The 17,596-nt window shown below is 50.7% G+C and overlaps 1 protein-coding gene across 1 annotated transcript in view; it reads right to left on the bottom strand.

The window, feature by feature from the left end:
• Positions 1-647: 647 nt before the first annotated feature.
• Positions 648-17,596, bottom strand: part of VPS45 (vacuolar protein sorting 45 homolog) — a 28,686-nt gene continuing 11,737 nt past the window's right edge. Inside the window, exons 14-15 of the mRNA XM_063356972.1 lie at positions 10,322-10,453; positions 648-1,262 (exon numbers count right to left, since the gene is read on the bottom strand). Of these exons, the coding sequence (XP_063213042.1) occupies positions 1,175-1,262; positions 10,322-10,453 (220 nt within the window). The 3' untranslated portion in view covers positions 648-1,174. The remainder of the gene's footprint in view (positions 1,263-10,321; positions 10,454-17,596) is intronic.

Below are 17,596 nucleotides of genomic sequence, written 5' to 3' on the forward strand. Positions count from 1 at the left end.
GACCTTGCTTCAGGGAATTAAGCCAGAGAAATGAGTGTGAATTCAGGTACTTTCCATCCTCCGCAGAGCTCTCAGGGAGCCAGAGGCTCAGTCTTAATTATGGGAAGAGAAAAGGGAAAGATGTTCACAGAAGCCAGGCATCCCGTCTGCTGATGTCTGTTTTGACTCTTAATCTGTGCTGCTTTTCACGCTACCTGAAATAAAAGGAACCTTGAAAAAAAATTCCTCTTGAGGGGGCAGAGAGCCTGCGTTTCTCTCCGGGACGCCTGCGCCCTGGTTACAGCTCGCCCCCTGCTCGTCCCCACCTTCCCCAGAGCCCCGGCACGGAGAGCAGCGGCAGCACCTTCTGGTCCAGCTCCCATGCCCAGGAGGGTGCCAGCCACCCTCCTCTGCCCCAGCTCTGCTCCGCAATTGCGGTTCCCTTGTTTCCTTTTGAATCCAACGTTTTTTATTACTGCTAGATTTATTTTTATTGTTAAAAAGAAATCACAGCACTTTCCCAGTTCACAACATGGGAGCAAAAACAAGGCCATGGAGTTGTGTTTGTTTCTTAAGGTAAACAGAAGTTAATAAAGAAGATTAAGAATGTAATTATACCTCAGTGGCATTACGAAGGGGATATTAGGAATCATTTAAGAGACAAGAGGTTCAGTCAAAATGGGTTATTTAATAGGACTCAAAATATACAGACAGATGAGCAGATCAAAGGGCTTCTAGTGCCCATCAGCTTCACCTTCCAGAGATGCACGGAGAAGTCTGGGCCAGGATCATGAAACGTTCGTTAGGGGACTCATTCCATGTGTTTTGACAAACCGAGTAAGTGCACGGCTTTGCCGCTGGCCGGCAGAGCTGCAGAGACCCAGTGCTCCTGCAGCGACCTTCTTCCCAGGCTCTGCTGCAGGCTCCAATTCCAATTACGCAGCCGTGTCCCGTGTGGAGCTCTGCCTGGGAGAAGGTGCGGAGGGCGCTGCAGTTTGGGGCATGTCCTGGTTCATCAGGGCAGACGCCAACTCCAGCAGTCCCTGCCCAGACGCTTCTCGTGCCTGTTAAGGTTCCTGCTGCGGATGGGGGACGCTACGGCAGCAGCGCAGTGCAGGAACGTCCAGTTCTGCTCCAAAGCTGCACGGTCAGTTCGTGGAAGCTCCGGATGGGCGAGACAGGGTTTCTCCAAGATTCACCGTCTGCTGCTTGACCTTGGCGTAACTTGAGAGCTCTCGGTGCTTCGGCCGCGGAACCCCGAAGCTGTCACTTCCTCGAGGAAGCTGCCAAGCAAAGTTAAGGTTAGCAGAGACAAGGGCCGACTTTTCACTCATGCAGACAGAGAGCAACCACATGGCCTGGCCTCCAGCCTTTGGACAAAACCAACAAGTGCTCTACAGCCTCAGAGCTATGAAAACATCTACCTTCTCCGCTGGTGTCGCCAGGATGGGGAGAACGGTGGCAAAGAGGAGAGGACCTGCCCACAACAGCATGTGATCCAACAAAAAAACCCACCCAAAACGGGGATCCCCGTCCCAACAGTGATGCTCCTTCCCCTCATCAGGCTCACGTCAAACCCAGCAGCTCCCTCCCCAAGGAGGTGGCAGACTGAGGTCCCTGAAGGGGCACATCACAAAGGGACGCTCAGATCAGGACTCGTCTCCTCCAGTGTAAAAGCAGCGTCCGGAGAGCTGGCATCGGAGCTAACCGTTTCCCGTGGCACTTGAGGCACAGGGCAGGGTGGATGGATCACCCTCTGACTGACCTACTCCAGCTGCTTGCGAGGGGAAACGTCCTCAGACTGGCACAGCGAGAGACAGGAGACACTAATCCAAGAGGAAATAAGTGAATCCAAGGAAATAAGCCTTGGAGAACACTCCCATTTTCCAGCAACAGATCCTCCCACCAGCCAGGACGAATTCAATGAGGGAGATCAAAGTGCAAAGCTACGGGACTGCCATGACCTGCCCTGGGGGCCACAATCTCCCAGCGCCGATCCCCAGGTCAGCATCTTCCCTGAATGTGGCCACTCATCCTTAAACGCTCCACTCCGGGAGGTCTCTTGTCTCTCCCCACGAAGGGCAGGGCGTCCAAGGCAAGGGCAGCCGCTCCTCGGGGGCTCAGCTCAGCACCCGGACGGCGCTGGCAGCCCCGCTCGCCTTCCAGTCACAAAGCCAGGAAGGCCAGCGCTCCGGCTTGTTTTTCTGCTCGCTCTCAGTCTTCCTGTGTGGATGATAAGGCAGGAAGAGGCAGGGTGGAAACCTCCTGCTGAGGCATCCTTGACATTTCACAGCCAGGGCTTTCTGGAAAGCAGACCCTCCAGCAGCCCGGGTCACTGCTCCTGCCTCCGGCCCCCGCTCCTCGGCCTCCTCCCAGCGCCCACATCCACAGCGAGACCCTCCCTCCCATCTCCAGCCTCCTTAGACCACGCTCAGATCTAAATAACGAGCCACACGGAAACCGCTGGGCACTAACCATTCATTCAGACGTATCTCACGAGAAGTTTTAACTCAGTAAAATGCTTACGTACGCACTCAGCTTCATCCCAGTCTGTATGATCGTCCAAGGAAACTTAAGGGAGTTTGGGGGCTAGACCCCACGGAACTTGTCAATTTGAGATTTATGTACACGTTTGCCCTATAAAGTCAAGTGAACGGCTCACGCGCACGCCGGAGCAAGGGTTCCAGACAAAAACCAAACGACAACACGTTCAGAGACACGTTTGAATAGATGAATTGTGTCTCAAGGACAAAATTATCAGGTGGAGATGAGCTGCTGGGGGCTGGCGTTGGCCAACTGCAGAGGGGAAAAGGTGGACGCAGGCGGTGAACATGCAGCACTGAACGAAACGTCTGGGAGCCCGGAGCGCTGGGCTCCGTGTCTTGCTCTGGTTCAGATCCTGAGATCCTGAATTCAGAATTTGCAAGACCGTTCAGTCCTAGCCCAAATCTGTTTCCACTTAAGTCCCGTTACGTCTTTGGGAGCGGAGTTAGGCGAAGCATTTGATAGTTTGGAAAGTCCCGCTCTGGAATGCTTCTGAAGTGCGGCTCAAAAGCCTTGTATGGACACGGCTGGAGGCACCATCACCGTGGAAGCAACTCTGCCAGCAGAGAATTCCTGCTGCTGGTTGCATGGTGCCGGTGGCAAGAGAGATGATTTCTACCGTGATGCGTCTGCAAAATGGATTTCACCCCTTCTGTCACCAGGCAGGTTTCAAAGGCCAATTTTATCCCTGAAACATGCCACAGCGTTTCAGTTTCCAGGCTTACACCTGCGATGAGCGCAGACCCATTTCCTAGCGGGTGGACGGGCATGCGCAGCAGGCTGAGACGTAGGTACACGTACAGAGCGGTATTTATTGTTGCTGTACATATATATATATATATATATATTTGTTGTTGGTATATATCGTGCATCTCCCCCACACGCTGGTGGCCTCAGCCCTGCCACACGGAGCACAGCGGAGCTCCATCCAGCAGAGCTCGCCGGAGCGAGGAGGGCTAAACCCTGGAAACGCGTTTGTTTAAATAGGTCTAAAAGTGGGCTACGGTTTGAGACTAACTCAATCCTTTCAAGAGGAAAAAAAACAACCTTTGAAAGAATAATGCTTTAAAGCTCCTTGCATTGTTTTTGTTTGATTCTAGGCTTTTATATGTTTTCACAGGGCACTCCTGCCCGCAAGGGCCAGGCGGGAGCACAGCCTACAGAGGTGGGCATCAGACTAGGACAGAAGCTTGGAGCCAGTCCCAGTTTTCCCAGCAAGCGACAGCTCCTGCTCCCCACATCTGTCCCTCAGGTGACTTGTCTGGAGTATTGTCCTGCGAACAGCCCCCAGACCCTCCTTTCCTGTGCTGATACGGCTCCTGAGCACAAACACCGGGGCACGACGCCGGCGAGTGAGCCTTCAGGTGACATCCCTGGACATCGGCACGAGAAGCCTCCGAAGCTAAAGGAGCTGTGACTGTCCCCAAAACGAAGCCCTGGTCGCAGTTACCTCCACCTGCCAGTTCGGGAGGCAGCTTAACTCTTTGCAAAGGCACAGCAACGCTCCCACAGAAGATCCCATGAGGATGTGTTACCAGGAAGATGGTTACTCTGGCAATGCGCTACAGTGCTACCAGTTTCTAGGTTGACTCATTCCTTCAATACGCTGGTCAATTATCTGAACATTAAATGCTTTTTAAAAAAAAGTTAAATAAAAATGAGAATATACCACGAACCCTACACAAATGGGATTCCCCTAAACCGGGTCTAAACCAGGACTAATTGCCCAGGTTGTGAATCAAGAGGCTTTAAAAAAAAATAAAAATCAAAAAAGAACATCTCATGCAAATGCCTGCACCAAATTCCAGATCTCAACACCGCGCCACTTAGGAATATGCATTCTGGGAGGGCAGCAGCCCGATCAAGAGGTGCACAGGAGCATCGCTTGCGCGCTGGTCATTCAGCTCCGTGATTACAGCGAGAGAGCTCTCCCTCCTCCAGTTTTATTTTTAGGCATTAGAGTCAGGCAGACTTGAGTTCTTCACAGAGAATGACTTGCTTTTATTTTTAAAGGGGAATCCTGTTTGCTTGCTATCTGGGGAGAAAGTTTGTGTTGTGGAGAGGGAGACGCAGTGAGACACTGTCCCTTTAGACTTCAGGGAGGTCTTAGAAGTGGGCAGCGCGACCACCTCTGAGCATCGCCTGCACAGAAGGCCTCCCCGTCCGCAGGAAGAGCCAAACCCACCCGTGGCGCAGAGGTGAGCTGGAGCGCGGTAAAAATGCACCGTGCTGCAGCTGCTGCCCCTGGACCCTGAGGACTCTGCGAGACACACAGAGAGCACCTGGCGCAGTGGTCACAGCAACTCCAGCTCCGGCTGGGAAAGTCTCGGATCAGAGTGCGACTATCAAGGAGAATTTGAACTTATCTCTCCACTGTACTCCAAACCCTCCCTCTGCAGTAAGCGGGAACCACGGCGGGTCCCAACACTCCTCCCGGGGGCACAGGTAGTCGGTGACCAGGCTCCGCCGGCGGAGCAGCGCGTTCGGCACCAGCAGGCTATTGCTGTAACTGGGTAAGTGGGTCAGGCTAGAGATCCCCTTGGATTAGTCACAGCAGGTTTGGGCTTAACCTGTGCTCTGGATGAGTCAGCCCCATGCGCCAGATGTTCCTCCTGGTCTTCATCTTCCATTTTTAGCCGATTATTGATCATTTGTTAACCCTTTCTCCTCCAAACCCAGCGGAATTTCTTTGAGATCCATTTGCCCGTGCAGGCAAAGATCAGAGCTGGTTGCCTGTGGGACTGGTGGTGAAACCGTTTGCCACAGCAAGGAATCAGCTCCTTCACTTTGAATTTTCTTTAGGAAGCGGGGGAAGCCAGAGCCACTTCTTCCTAGCTTCCAGCCCGGAGAAGGGGAGCAGTCGGGAGGCACTGCCAGCCACATCAGAAGCTCTGACTTCTTCAATTTGAAGTCCCGTAATTACGTTCTTTGCTTTTCTCTCCTTGCCCTAATCGCTAAGATCTCGTGACCCTCCACAAACGTTAACTTAAAGAGGGTTTTGGAGAGCAACGGAAAACCCACAGATTTAACTCCAGTTTTTCCCAAATTTATCTGGTTCCTGCAGGCAACTACAGATGTTGCTATGGTCAGTTAAGGAATGGCACCAAGTCAAGAAAGACCTCTCACTTTCACCATAAATACAATTTAAATACATATTACATATGTCTTTTTTAAAGAACCTATGATTAATAATCCCCAGCCTTTCAGCCCCTCCAGTACAGCTTGTTATGTTGCAGGAAAGAAGCCAGACAGGAGCTCTACGCTCAGGTCTTCGTTTATAGAGTGGTTTGACCGGTGCCCGGATGCGGTGGCGTGGCTGCAGAACGGCACCAAACGGGCAGATGTGGCATTTCCGCCCCACACGCCAGGCACGGCGCTGCGTCACGCAGGAGAACGCGTCCAGGAAGGTTTTTTTACCTTTTTGGCAATCTAGGCATAATAGAAGTATTTTTAGTAGGGCTGCCAAAATTTCAGAAGTACCAGAGGCAGCCAATCTGGTTTGATTAGAAAAACACTGAAAATTCCTTGACAACAACAGGGCTTTTTCCACCCTGCTGGTGTTTCTCAAGGAATCTCAGATTCTTACCAAACGCGTATCTGTACACCCTCCTAGACTTACCAGCGCGAGGGTCGCCTGTTAACGGGAACGGAGGGAAAAAAAGAATTGAGTAAACTGAGATGGGACAGATTTACGGCCTCAGCTGCAGCCAAACTGAGCGCGCACAATCAAAGAGATTTTCTGATCTTTGGATTTCTGCATTTCTCTGGCTTTCATCACTTGACTTTTCAGCCCCCCTGCTGCTTTCATGCATTTTTTTCTCCCAGCTCTCGGTTGCAGCCAGGAACGGAAGACCTGAGCTGCATTCCCAACCCCCTCGCTGGGTGATGTCAGGACAGAGGCCAAGGAATAGGCGCATTACATGGATTTATCTGTTAGAGGTAGAGGAGGGAAGACAAGCAACAAAATTTTTCTCATACCTTGTAAAACCACTGGGATTTTTTCAAATAGGGGAATAAACTCTACAGCGGAGGCTGCCAGCTTCTGCAGCCTGATTTATTGATACAGAATCCCTCGGACGACACGCCTCATTTCAGGAGATGAGCTTTGTTATTAGATGCCTGCCCCTATTCTGCATCTATATGGACCAAATCCATAAAGATCGACAGGGACAGATTCTCCTTGACATGACCGTGCAGCACAAGGCAACTTTAAGGAGATACCTTCTACGCCCACTCTGGGACCCTCTTTGCAAACACGGAATGTTGCTTTTCTCATCCCCCACATGGAGTATTTTTCACCCCCCCACTTCAAAGCACCTACTTAGGGTAGATTCACCGGACAATGCAGATGGTCTCTTAAACAGATAAGCTTCCCGCAAATATACAGCTCTAACAACATAACCAGCTCCAAAGGCTTGTCTGTCTCCCACTTTGTAAAAAAGCGGAATGGATATCCCTTAAGCCACCCCCCACCCTGTGATCAACGCAGATGTTGATCACAATTTAAGTTGGACTGGTAAGAACAATGAAAGCACAGGATTAGTGTGCTTACACGGGCTGCTCAGCGCATTAATATACAAATCTCCTTGTTTATTGTGACATATCAACCCTAATCCAGCAGAAATAAGCAACAGTTCATTAAAGGAAGGCCAGTGGATTACTGGAGGAGTCAGGACAATAAAATCTAGGTTTCCTCACATCAGACACCTTGGTGTGTTTGCTGAAATAGCCGGGACCCTCACGCCCCTTGCTGGAATTGCAGTTAACACTCGTTGGAGGGGAAACTTTTCCATTTCTCGGGTGTCCTGAGCACGTGGGCTCACTGCGCTGCCCGGGCTGCTCCTCCTGTGCGTATGGGAGCCGACGGGCCAGCCTTCCCTTGGGAAGGGCGCGACATTACTGACTCAAAAGTTCTGATTTTTAATATTATTATTATGCATGTGGCCTCTCATCATTTAGGAGATCTTATTCAAGCCACTAGGGAAAGGCAAATCATTTGGGGCAGGGCTATTTAGAATGGGACCCTCGATGGTCCCCGTCAGGAGTTCCCGGGCAGGACTCTGGAGTAGTCAGACCTTAAAAAGCAACGCTCTTTTCTCTTTCTTTTTTTTTTTTCACTTCATTCTTTGAAATGCAAATTTTGATACAGTATCCTAGTTTTTCCGTAAATAATTCAGAGACTGCGCCAAAACGTAGTCGCGGCAGAAGCCCTCACTAGCTAACGTCACTCATTACAGCACAAATCTAAGACGCGGAGCCCAACGACGTAGCTGCAAATCCCGAACTTCATAAAGTGAGAACTTCATAAAGCAGAAGTAAGAGACGGTCCCTGCTCAGAGACCTCCTGGTGCGTATAGACAAAGGAGAGAGTTGCCCAGCGTCACCCAACAGGTCAACAGCAGAGCTGGGACATCAACCTAAAGCTCAAACCAGCTCCTCCCACCCCTCCTGCTCGCCACGCTATTGCTTTCCTTCTCCTCAAAAGACCGGTGAGTCTTCTCCGTTCCCCTCCTTCCAGTGACAGTTTTTGCTGAATCTGCTGCACCGATACACTTTTGGGGCAGGTCTCAACCTCCAACACGCTGTGAAAAACTACAGCATCCCAGAGACCTCCTTACCACTTACTCTGGGTTGTGTGTTCAGCGTGGCGCGATGACAGCACCATCCAGGCTCGCAGCACAGATGCTGGTAAAAGTTCGATGCGGGCGTGTTGGTAGATGTCAAAATCAGCCTCAAAACGCATGGGGGGAGACCACGAGGTTGCAGTGGATGCCAGGCTGAATAGGAACCAGGTTTTTTTGCATCCTTGCAAGATGACAATTTATTTAACTTCTCTCTGTTTAACAAAGAGCAGCTGCTGTGTCCGCGGGTCTCTTTTTCTTGCTATTTCTAGGCTTGGCTAAACCAGGATTTAGTTCAAAGGCTACTTTGTAAAGCAGAAGGTTGCGGAAGCTGGGTAATTTGGGCAGGAATTGGTCGATATGTGGGCTAATACAGACTTGCCTTTGTAACCCAGTTCATAAAAGCAATTTGCTGCTGGGCTAGCATCAGTTCAGCAGCTTTCCAATCATCTGACACTAAGCTAAAGTACGGGCCAAATTTCAGAGCGGGCACTGTGAATTCGGAGGGTTTGGGCAGTTTTTTGAGCAAGTGATGATAGGAGCCACTGGATTTCCTTGCGAGGGAATTGTTACTGCTTCTGTGCAGGCAGCTTTGAAGCCTGCAGATCCCTCACAGGCATGAAAAGGAAGGGCAAAAGTGCAAGGATTTTATAAATATCACACCGGACTCTGATGCAGCAGCAATGCACGTATATGGCCTGAAAACCAAGCCATTTTTTAGCCTGCTCGCTACACTCGAGTCCACCTGTCAGTAACTGAGATCAATGAAGTGCTTGACAGCTGTATTTCTGACATACGCCTGTGGTGTTAACAGCGTGTGCTTCCTGAACTCCAGGAGACTGCTCAGGCACCCAAAGCTGTTAAGCAGCTCTGAAAATTCCATCCCAAATGTTGAGCAGCGTAACTTTTCCTTCCTGCTGCAGGACTGTACTTTGTCTGCGTTTCCAGGCGGTGATGTCGGAGCTCTCCTTCCACCCCAGCTCAGAGCAGGGAGCTCCCTTTGAGCTCCGAGCAGCTGCTGGACAAAGCCGGGGACTCTCCCAGGACTTAGATTTCACCGCGCGTCCTGCTGGGACACATGGGAGGGATGTGGGTCACCTGTCACATTCCTGCCCTACCCTCCTTCCCATAACCCATCGTCCCCTGGCCACGACGGGGGCACACGGAGTGGTGGAAAGGAGCAAGGCACGTATTGAAAGAATTCCTGCTCCTTTGCTTGGCAAGCAACAAGTCGTGCTGATGGGAAACAATCCACAACCTGGTCTGAATTTCCACCTGTGCTCAGTTACTCAGGTGAATAATTTGGGTTCAGGAAACATGATTTGTATTTATAAACCAGACATTTCACAGGAAATAAACCAGGCATTCCACATTGACAGGAATTTTTGGGCAGCTACAGCAAAACGGTTGCAGGTTTCTGTACAAGCCGTCTGACTCTGTAAATCCCGATCGAGACCCTTACGAATGGCTCACTCGGCTCAGTGCAGGGGACGTGAAAAACCACCAGCGTTGCCCAAAACAAGCCCTTCCCGTTCCGCCGGGCAGCTGCTGGGACACCCCAGGGACAGAGACTGAGAGGATCAATGAGGGTCAGCGTGGTCGGTGCTCCCCGGCATCGCTCAGCTCCAGGAGGGATTAAACCCTTACAGATGTCTGGCCTCCCAGGAAAGGCAACTCGGAGCGTACGGCAAACCAGTATAGAAAGCTCCGTTCTCCAGGGAGAAACGCAAAAGACCCAGCCAATGCTCTGCAGGCTTGTGGGCGGCAGGGAGCCTGCTAGCAGTGTAATCCTAGAGCTCGGTTCTAATCATAGGTACGTTAACTTCGCTGCTATCAAATGCCGTTGCTCCAGATTTCACCAGGAGCAATAAGACCGCAGTCAGTTTTGAATTCCTGCGTGCTGCGCTGGCTTCTCATTCATATTAGAGTGTGTGGTGAATTATAAGCAGGAAAACCTCTACACATCTACTTCCCTGCACTTGAAATCAGAAAAATGCACATTAGACCTTCTGCTTGGTAATGTGTCCCTCAGCCATAATGAGCAGAGCTGGGCTCCAACCATTTACACACGTTTCTGTGTTTTACTGCGCGATGAAGATCCCTCAGGCGTCGCAAATTCCTGTTCACGTCAGCAGATTTACATACACAGAATCCACGGTAAAAAATACTGTTATTACCTTTTTGTGTTGTGGATCGTGGTCCCACCCAGGACGATCCGGACCCCCGGGTTGGTGCGGTTAAGATTATAGACAGTCAGCGCCTCTTCGTAAGTTGCCCCTCCAATGATGAACACGATAATATCTTGGGGCCTGCAACAAAGACGCAAATGTTGAGAAGGGACCAGACAAAACAGGAGAATAAATCCTGGACCACACACGGGCGCGGAGGCAACGATGCTGTTGGTTTCTCTCCCCAGACCATGTCTCATTTCTGCGGTGTGCTGGGCTCAAGGCTGACAACAATGCGTAGCCCATTAAATCGCGTTTAAAACATCGCCTCTCCTAAACATTTACACAATGTGCTAACGGTCCCTAACAGCCTCCTCAGCAACACCCCCACGCTGCATCCCTGTGGAGCTCCACCATGACACATACGCCAATGTTTAATGCATGATCGGGACGCTGCTGCGGCTGTTAAATTAAGATCAATTCAGGAGCCAAATGAGGACAACAGCGGTGCTTCAGACCTCTCGGGCTTGCTTTGAAGGGCACGGATCAGCTGCAGTTTTGCGGGCTGATTACAGAACTCCTGGGATTTGTAAGTTTACCTCCGAGGTTACATTCCTGAGCCAGCCTAGAAACACAGGATCTTACAGAGAAGTAGCAGGAGGGGAAACGGCGGAAGGAGGGAAGTGCCTTCGTCTGGCAAAATACAAACCCAGCCGTATGCCCTCCACCTTCTGCACCTTCCTTGCACCACCTTCCCCGGTCACTGAAGTTTCCACTCCCAGGGACAGCAGAATGTGCTCGCAACTGTCCTGCTCTGTCATTCATCTCAGTGGCGAGTCCGGCCCAAACCATGACGGCAACCCATAGGTCAGCTCTGCTGCCACCGACAAGCTGAGAGAATGCTTTCTGCACAACCCAGAGCGAAAAGGTGAGGATCTCATCCCGTCAGTCACCCGCTTGGGTCACAGCAGCCAAGTCTCGACACAATTAACTTTCTTTTGCAGCCTCAAAACTCATCTCTGCGTTCCAAGCAGGTACTCCTGCTAGAACACCGCTCTTGCTGCAGCGGTGGAGGCAGCAGGCCTTCATCTGCTCTGTGCCGGCTCTGCATCACTGACAAAGCAAATGGAGCATGGGACCAGGATGGCCCTGGCACGCAGCTGGACCCGGTGTCTCTGGTGACTCCCTGCCGAGAAGCCAACCTGCAAAGCCCTCGGCACCCGGTGCTGCCCAGAGGAGCAACGTGCACAGCGGAAGGACGAACATCAGGGACTTCTCTCCTGGTGTCACTGAACAGACAGTGCTACCAAGAGCAAAACTGCTCCCCCCGTCAGTGTGGGACACTCAGAACAAGCCTGTTTGCCATCAGATCCACACAACTGCCTCCCGGCCCCCAGAGAGGGTGCAGAAAGGTAAGGGCTGACCTCTTCTCCCTGGTGACAAGTGATAGGACGAGGGGAAACGGGTTCAAGTTACGTCAGGGGAGGTTTAGATTAGATATTAGGAGACATTTTTTCACTGAAAGGGTTATTAAACATTGGAATAGGCTGCCCAGGGAGGTGGTGGATTCACCATCCCTGGAGGTGTTTAAAAAAAAGGTAGATGGGGCACTGAGGGACATGGTTTAGAAGTGGCTCTTGTCAGGGTAGGCTAAAGGTTGGACTCGATGATCTTAAAGGTCCCTTCCAACCTCAGCAATTCTATGATTCTAAGAAAAATTCATGGAAAAGATAAGCACACACCCCTTCCCAAAGTGACCTTTGTTAGCAAGAGCCTTCCAAATCGTAAGTCTTTTCAGAAAGTTTGGGTCAGGTCTGCGTAACATGATTTGGGCAGACGAAAGGAGATTTCAGAGATGCTGCAGAAGGTGCCGTCGTCTCCCTTTGCGGGGTGGAGAGGGAACACCGCAGCCTCCATGCCCGGAACGTGGGAACCCCATCGGTCCAGACGTACCCTCTGGCGACACGCAGCATGGCTAATTCAACAGCGAAAAAGCCGTTGCATTCAATACAGCTCTTCCGCAGGTACTACACCATTTGTTATCCCTGGGGACTATAATAATCCTAATAATGCCCAAGACTTCCAGCTGCAGTTTACCGTGTACCTTCCTTGGAAGGAACAAGGCTCAGAGTAGAATCCTTTGTAGAGAAGTCAGCAAGAGTGAACGTGCTCTATTAGATGCTTTGTGCCTGCGCTCTCTGGACAGAGCAAGAAGTTTTGCCCTGCAGGTGATGTCCCCCTTCCAGCCAGGAGCAGAGGTGCAGGCAGTGCTGCCCTGGGATTCCGGCACATGGTCTGTGCCACCGTCCCTCCCCTCCCCGAGCTCGTCTCTCCCCACAGAGCTGCACCCTGTCCCCTGCACGGGAACAGCCTGTGAAACCTGCACCGCAGCCCTAAGATAAGCAGGTTATATATAGCGACCGCGCGGTCGGGCTCTGCAGGTTCAAGCATCTCACTAAGGCAGACGGAGGTTTTTGCACCCCAGTGACAACGCGAGTCACTGAGCCAGCCCCCGGGGACAGAAGCGTGCTGTACCTTGTCACTTGAGGCGTATGGCTTTGGAAACTGGATGCAAATGTGCCCGAGTATTTTGGGGAGGGAAATCAAAGGAAAAGGAACACACAGCAATGAAGTAATTGATAAACTGCTGTCAGTTGTCAGAAAAAATATACCTAAAATCTCTACAAGCCCACTTTTATCATGCTGCGTGTAAAAGGTGTGCCAAGTAGGCCACGCCACACCGCGCTTCGCAGGGAGAATGTCTTTTGGGCTGAGAAAGCTGCATTTCCCCAAAGTCCAACACTCAGGTGGGACCTGCAGGGTTAAGATACCGTTAGTAACCGCATGACTGGAGCAGCAAAGCAACAAACCAGGCCCCTTCTTACCGAGAGGCCTCGTGCAGACTGAAATCCACCTGGTACCATCATTTATGCATGTTTGGTTAGAACTATCAAAGACCTAAGGAGCTGAGGTGCTGGCATCGCGTGGCCAGCTCCCATATGCTCCTCTGGAATATCTTAACGTGTACCAGCCTTTAAATTTGCCGTCGCCTTTCACTGTCCCCATGACACCAGCCCTGCAAATCCACATCGCCGATGCACTGAACAGTCCCTGAAGTCAGGCCTTCGCGCAGCTTTGTCCTAGGATTCCCCCGTGCTCGGTGCTGTACAAAACAAGAGCAAGAAAATGGTTCCTTTGCCCTTTAAGTCATTTCTGTACATTTTATGAAGCAGCTGGCACCATCCAGCTCAGGAAAGAGAACGGTCTGGTGATCCCATCACAAACCGCAATAACATCTCTCTGCCATCCTTGATCAGCGAGGCTGGGTTACGTCTCACGCACGGCTTTGTCGCTGCGTATTAGCGGGTTTTGTCGCGGTGGAGAATCTTTGTACAAAGAGAGGAACAGATCGACTGATATCCAGAAAAACCTATACTAAAAAGATGCCAGGCAGATAGAGAAATCCAGAAAGAAGGAGAATCCAAACACGGGAGAGCTGATATCTACGCTGGGCTGCAAACTAAACTGGTAATTCCTCCGAGATGCTGGGTCTGAGGTAAGAAAACCTCCAGCTTGGACGTTGTACCCTGGTCTGCCACTATTTCCCATGCATTGTCATTGCGAAGTAACAGGAGTGCGGCACGGAACGTGCTTATTTTTGCTTTTGTATCGCTGCTGCCTTTCTTACAGGATTAAGGCTGGCGTGGGGGAGTGGGGGCAGAACCACAGCCCCTCTCCCACTTTGGGTGCGTCGCTCAAAGCCCCCGGCATTTACCCCGCAGGTTTCGCACAGAGCGGGAGCGAGGGAAGTCACGCAGAGACAGGCTGCCACAGGAGGAACAAAGGGATCTTGGTGTTCTCGTGAAGTGCCCAGGGAATTACTGCTCATATCAAGGGCAAATAATAAGCAATTTTGGAATAGGAAGAAACCCCAAGACTGTTATAGGATTAGCAGGAAGGCAATCTACAGCAGCGCTCGCTCCAGCTGCTGCGCGCCTCAGACCCAATGTGTGGATGTGGCTATGTATCTCCTCGGGTTAACTGCCAATTTAACAGCTAAATGCTCAAACGCTTCAGACAGGAGGAAAAAGCAACTTCCCTGAACAAACAAGGACACAGTCAGAGTTTTGCCTTCAAAAAAATCCACAAAACACAAGCCATACTAAACACAAGATAATACATATGATTTAGCAATAGCGCCACTTTGCCTAATCTTTAGGCCAGCGTGTGTGAGCTCAGATGAAAAAGCCTACAGCCAATTCCACATCACACGCTGCAAGCCAATGCTTCCAAAAAAGGAGATTTCATACTCGCTGCCTAAGGAGATACCTCAGCCATCCCTCTAGATGTGTGTCAGCTACAGACATTTCTAAATGGCTCCACATTTTTCCTCTCCTCAAGCAGTCAACGGGAACTTCCCCCTCAACGAAATCAGGGGGAGAAAGACCGTGTCCAGCCACGGAATACTCTAAACTAGATATAGGTGAGTTCTCCCATTCCACGTTTAAGTCAGAACTTTGATGGGCTTTCAGACAAGGTTTCCAAGATTTTCAGTCTTTCCAAGATTTTTCAGTAAGCAGGTAAGTAATTGTGGTAATTTGAGAGAGACACGGAACAAGGCGAGTCCCACCTGGATGCCCCGGGAGCGGGGCGCCTTTTCCTACTGCGGACTCGTGGGCTGCTGCCCGGTTCCTGCAAAACGCTGAGGACCCACGTTTGGTTTTAAGAACTGTCGCAGCGACGGAGCTGCCTTGTGGTCTGATGGCAACCTTGATTTTGTGAGAGGTGGACTCTTGCCATCTTAGGTAAGCACCGGTTGGCCTGGTCAGGACAAATGCCCCGTCAGAGAAAATCCCCGGTCAAAGCATAAACAAAGCGAAAGCTCCTCCGGAAGGGGAGGCTCTGGGGAGCAGAGCGCGGGGTCACACACCTCGGGAGGGATTTCGCACGGCGTGTAACACAGCCGGGGCTCCCACGGACCGCTGCGACGGAGGGAGGCGTCAGGAGCTTTTCTGGCTAGTGCTGTCAGCAGCAAGGGGAGAGGGGCTGCGGGCTTACCAGACACGGGTGACACTTAACAGCAGGAGATAAAGGAGAAGCAAAAGAAAGCAGAATTGCTTATTGCTCTCTCCTCAGAACCCCGCTCAGCGCTTTGCAAAGATGCCCCTTCCCTCCACTGCTGCCAATTTGGAGCAGAAGCTCCCTTGCAGCAGTGCAATGTTTAATACAGAAAGAAATAGTTAAAAAGAATCCTTTCAAATTCTTTGCTGTTCAAGCAACTGCGTCCCTTTGATCAAAAAACACAAAGCCTTTTGCCCTGACCTTCTGCTGAACTGCTGCCAATCACGGTTACACCATCCTCTGAAAGCAGAGAGCGAGAAGACAGTGTAGCCCGGTTTGCCTTGGGCTGTGATTTATTATACCGAGTTTTGTGAAATTATTAAATTTAAATTCCTCGCTCAATTGGTTTGGCACGAAGGGAAAAACCATCAAGTGGTCTTTTTCTCCCAAACTTGATAACAAAGCCCTTTCTTTAGAGGAGCCCCCATTTTCTTGGTACTTCAGAGGGAGCGCAGTGCTGTGGCAAGTAAAGACCAGACAGAGCAGTATTTAGGTGCCCATTTTTTATCAGTTACAAACCCTCATTCCTACGGGTCCTACATCTTAAACTCAACAAGATCTACCATTCCCATCAGGAAACAACCCTAATAACCACGTGCCCTGACGCTTTTGATCATTTTGCAGACATCTGACCCAGCAGCAGCACCGCTGGACCCGGCCACTGTCCCAAGGACAACCCCAGACCATCGGAAGACCGGGAAAAACTCACACCTTTTAGCCAAGTGACAAGGCTGTAGCCACTGCAGAGAAGGGAGGGAGGTGCAAACTCCATTTCCCTTCATCCAACTGCTGTTTTCTGTCAGTTTGAGGTAGGAACTAAACCCTTCTCACGCTCCCCCAGATAATTATTTGCATGTTCTTTGTAGCAGGATTCTTGGGCGGGTTGCTGTACTCTTTCCTGGAAACACTTAGAGAAATATAAGTGACAGACAGCTCAGGAAAATGTCAGTGGGAACTGAAAAAGAGAAGGTAAAGGTCAGAAGACCATTTGGTTCTAGTTTGCTGAGAACAAACCCAGGTCGGGGATGCCTGGATGCAGTTACTGCTGTTCTGCAGGTCTCATCGCGGATCCACCGCCAAGCCCATCCTTCAACCTCTTTTTGTTGGGCTGAAATCCACCTCAGTCACGAGCTGGTTTCAAGGACAGGGGAAACAGCATTTCTGTTGCTCAGGGCCTTCATAATTCACACCTATTAAAAACACCCATCCACTCTATCCAAAATTCCCCATTTTATTTTAAAGGGAAAATCTGGAGTAAGGCAGATACTTTTTTGGTCTATCAGGGATATACACAAACAAATTGTTTCTTGTATGACTATAATTCTTTCTTACCCATAAATAAAATTATTAACGTCCCCTGCTGTCAGCCTGGCGTGGAATTTGGGTGCCTCCCTGCTACAAACCCCATTTTTGCTTTCATCAGCTGCATGGCAATGCCCCGGGGCAGGGCTAAGGAGGACGAGCAGCGTGTGCGTGCATCTCACAGAGAGCAGCCACAAGCGCTCGCCCTCTGCCGTGCTTCTGCTGCTCCCACCCGCTTGACACCGCTGAGCCCTGGTCCCCAGCTCTCCTTCTCTCCAGCTCCAAATGACTGTCTGGTCTTCACTGAACCCTCGCTGCCCTGCAACAGTCGCCTCCTTCGTTGAGAATTACCACCTTGAATTTATTTTCTGCTTCACTAAAAATGTGGCAGTTGCTGATAAAAAAGCCAATAATACACGGCGTGTGAAGGGAATGACGATTGTTCTAATGCTGCGAGTAAAACACCTTCACAGAACCCTGGGGCATTTAACAGCCGTTGGAGAAGATTCAGAGAACCGCTGGGACGCCTCACCACGCATCACCCAAAGGAAGCAGAGCAAGAGCAGGCTCTTCTCAAAGGACACTACCACTAGAAGGCATAAAAAATACCCAACCAATACGTGGCAGAAGCTTAATTTACAGAAAGGAAATGGCGGTACCAAAGAAAGGAGTGACTGGTACAGAATGCCCGTTAAGGACAACTTGTCATCGTCCTTCTGAGTCAGTGCCCTCACTCTGAGCCCCACAGTCACCCTTAATGACTTCTTTGACAACAGGTTAGCTCAGCTCCAGCAAATTCAGCTAGAACCAGAGCTCTTTTCAATTACAGTTATTAGCCATATTCAGCAAGATCCCGTCCTC

Source organism: Chroicocephalus ridibundus, chromosome 21, assembly GCF_963924245.1.
Source record: "Chroicocephalus ridibundus chromosome 21, bChrRid1.1, whole genome shotgun sequence".
Classification (NCBI taxonomy): domain Eukaryota; kingdom Metazoa; phylum Chordata; class Aves; order Charadriiformes; family Laridae; genus Chroicocephalus; species Chroicocephalus ridibundus.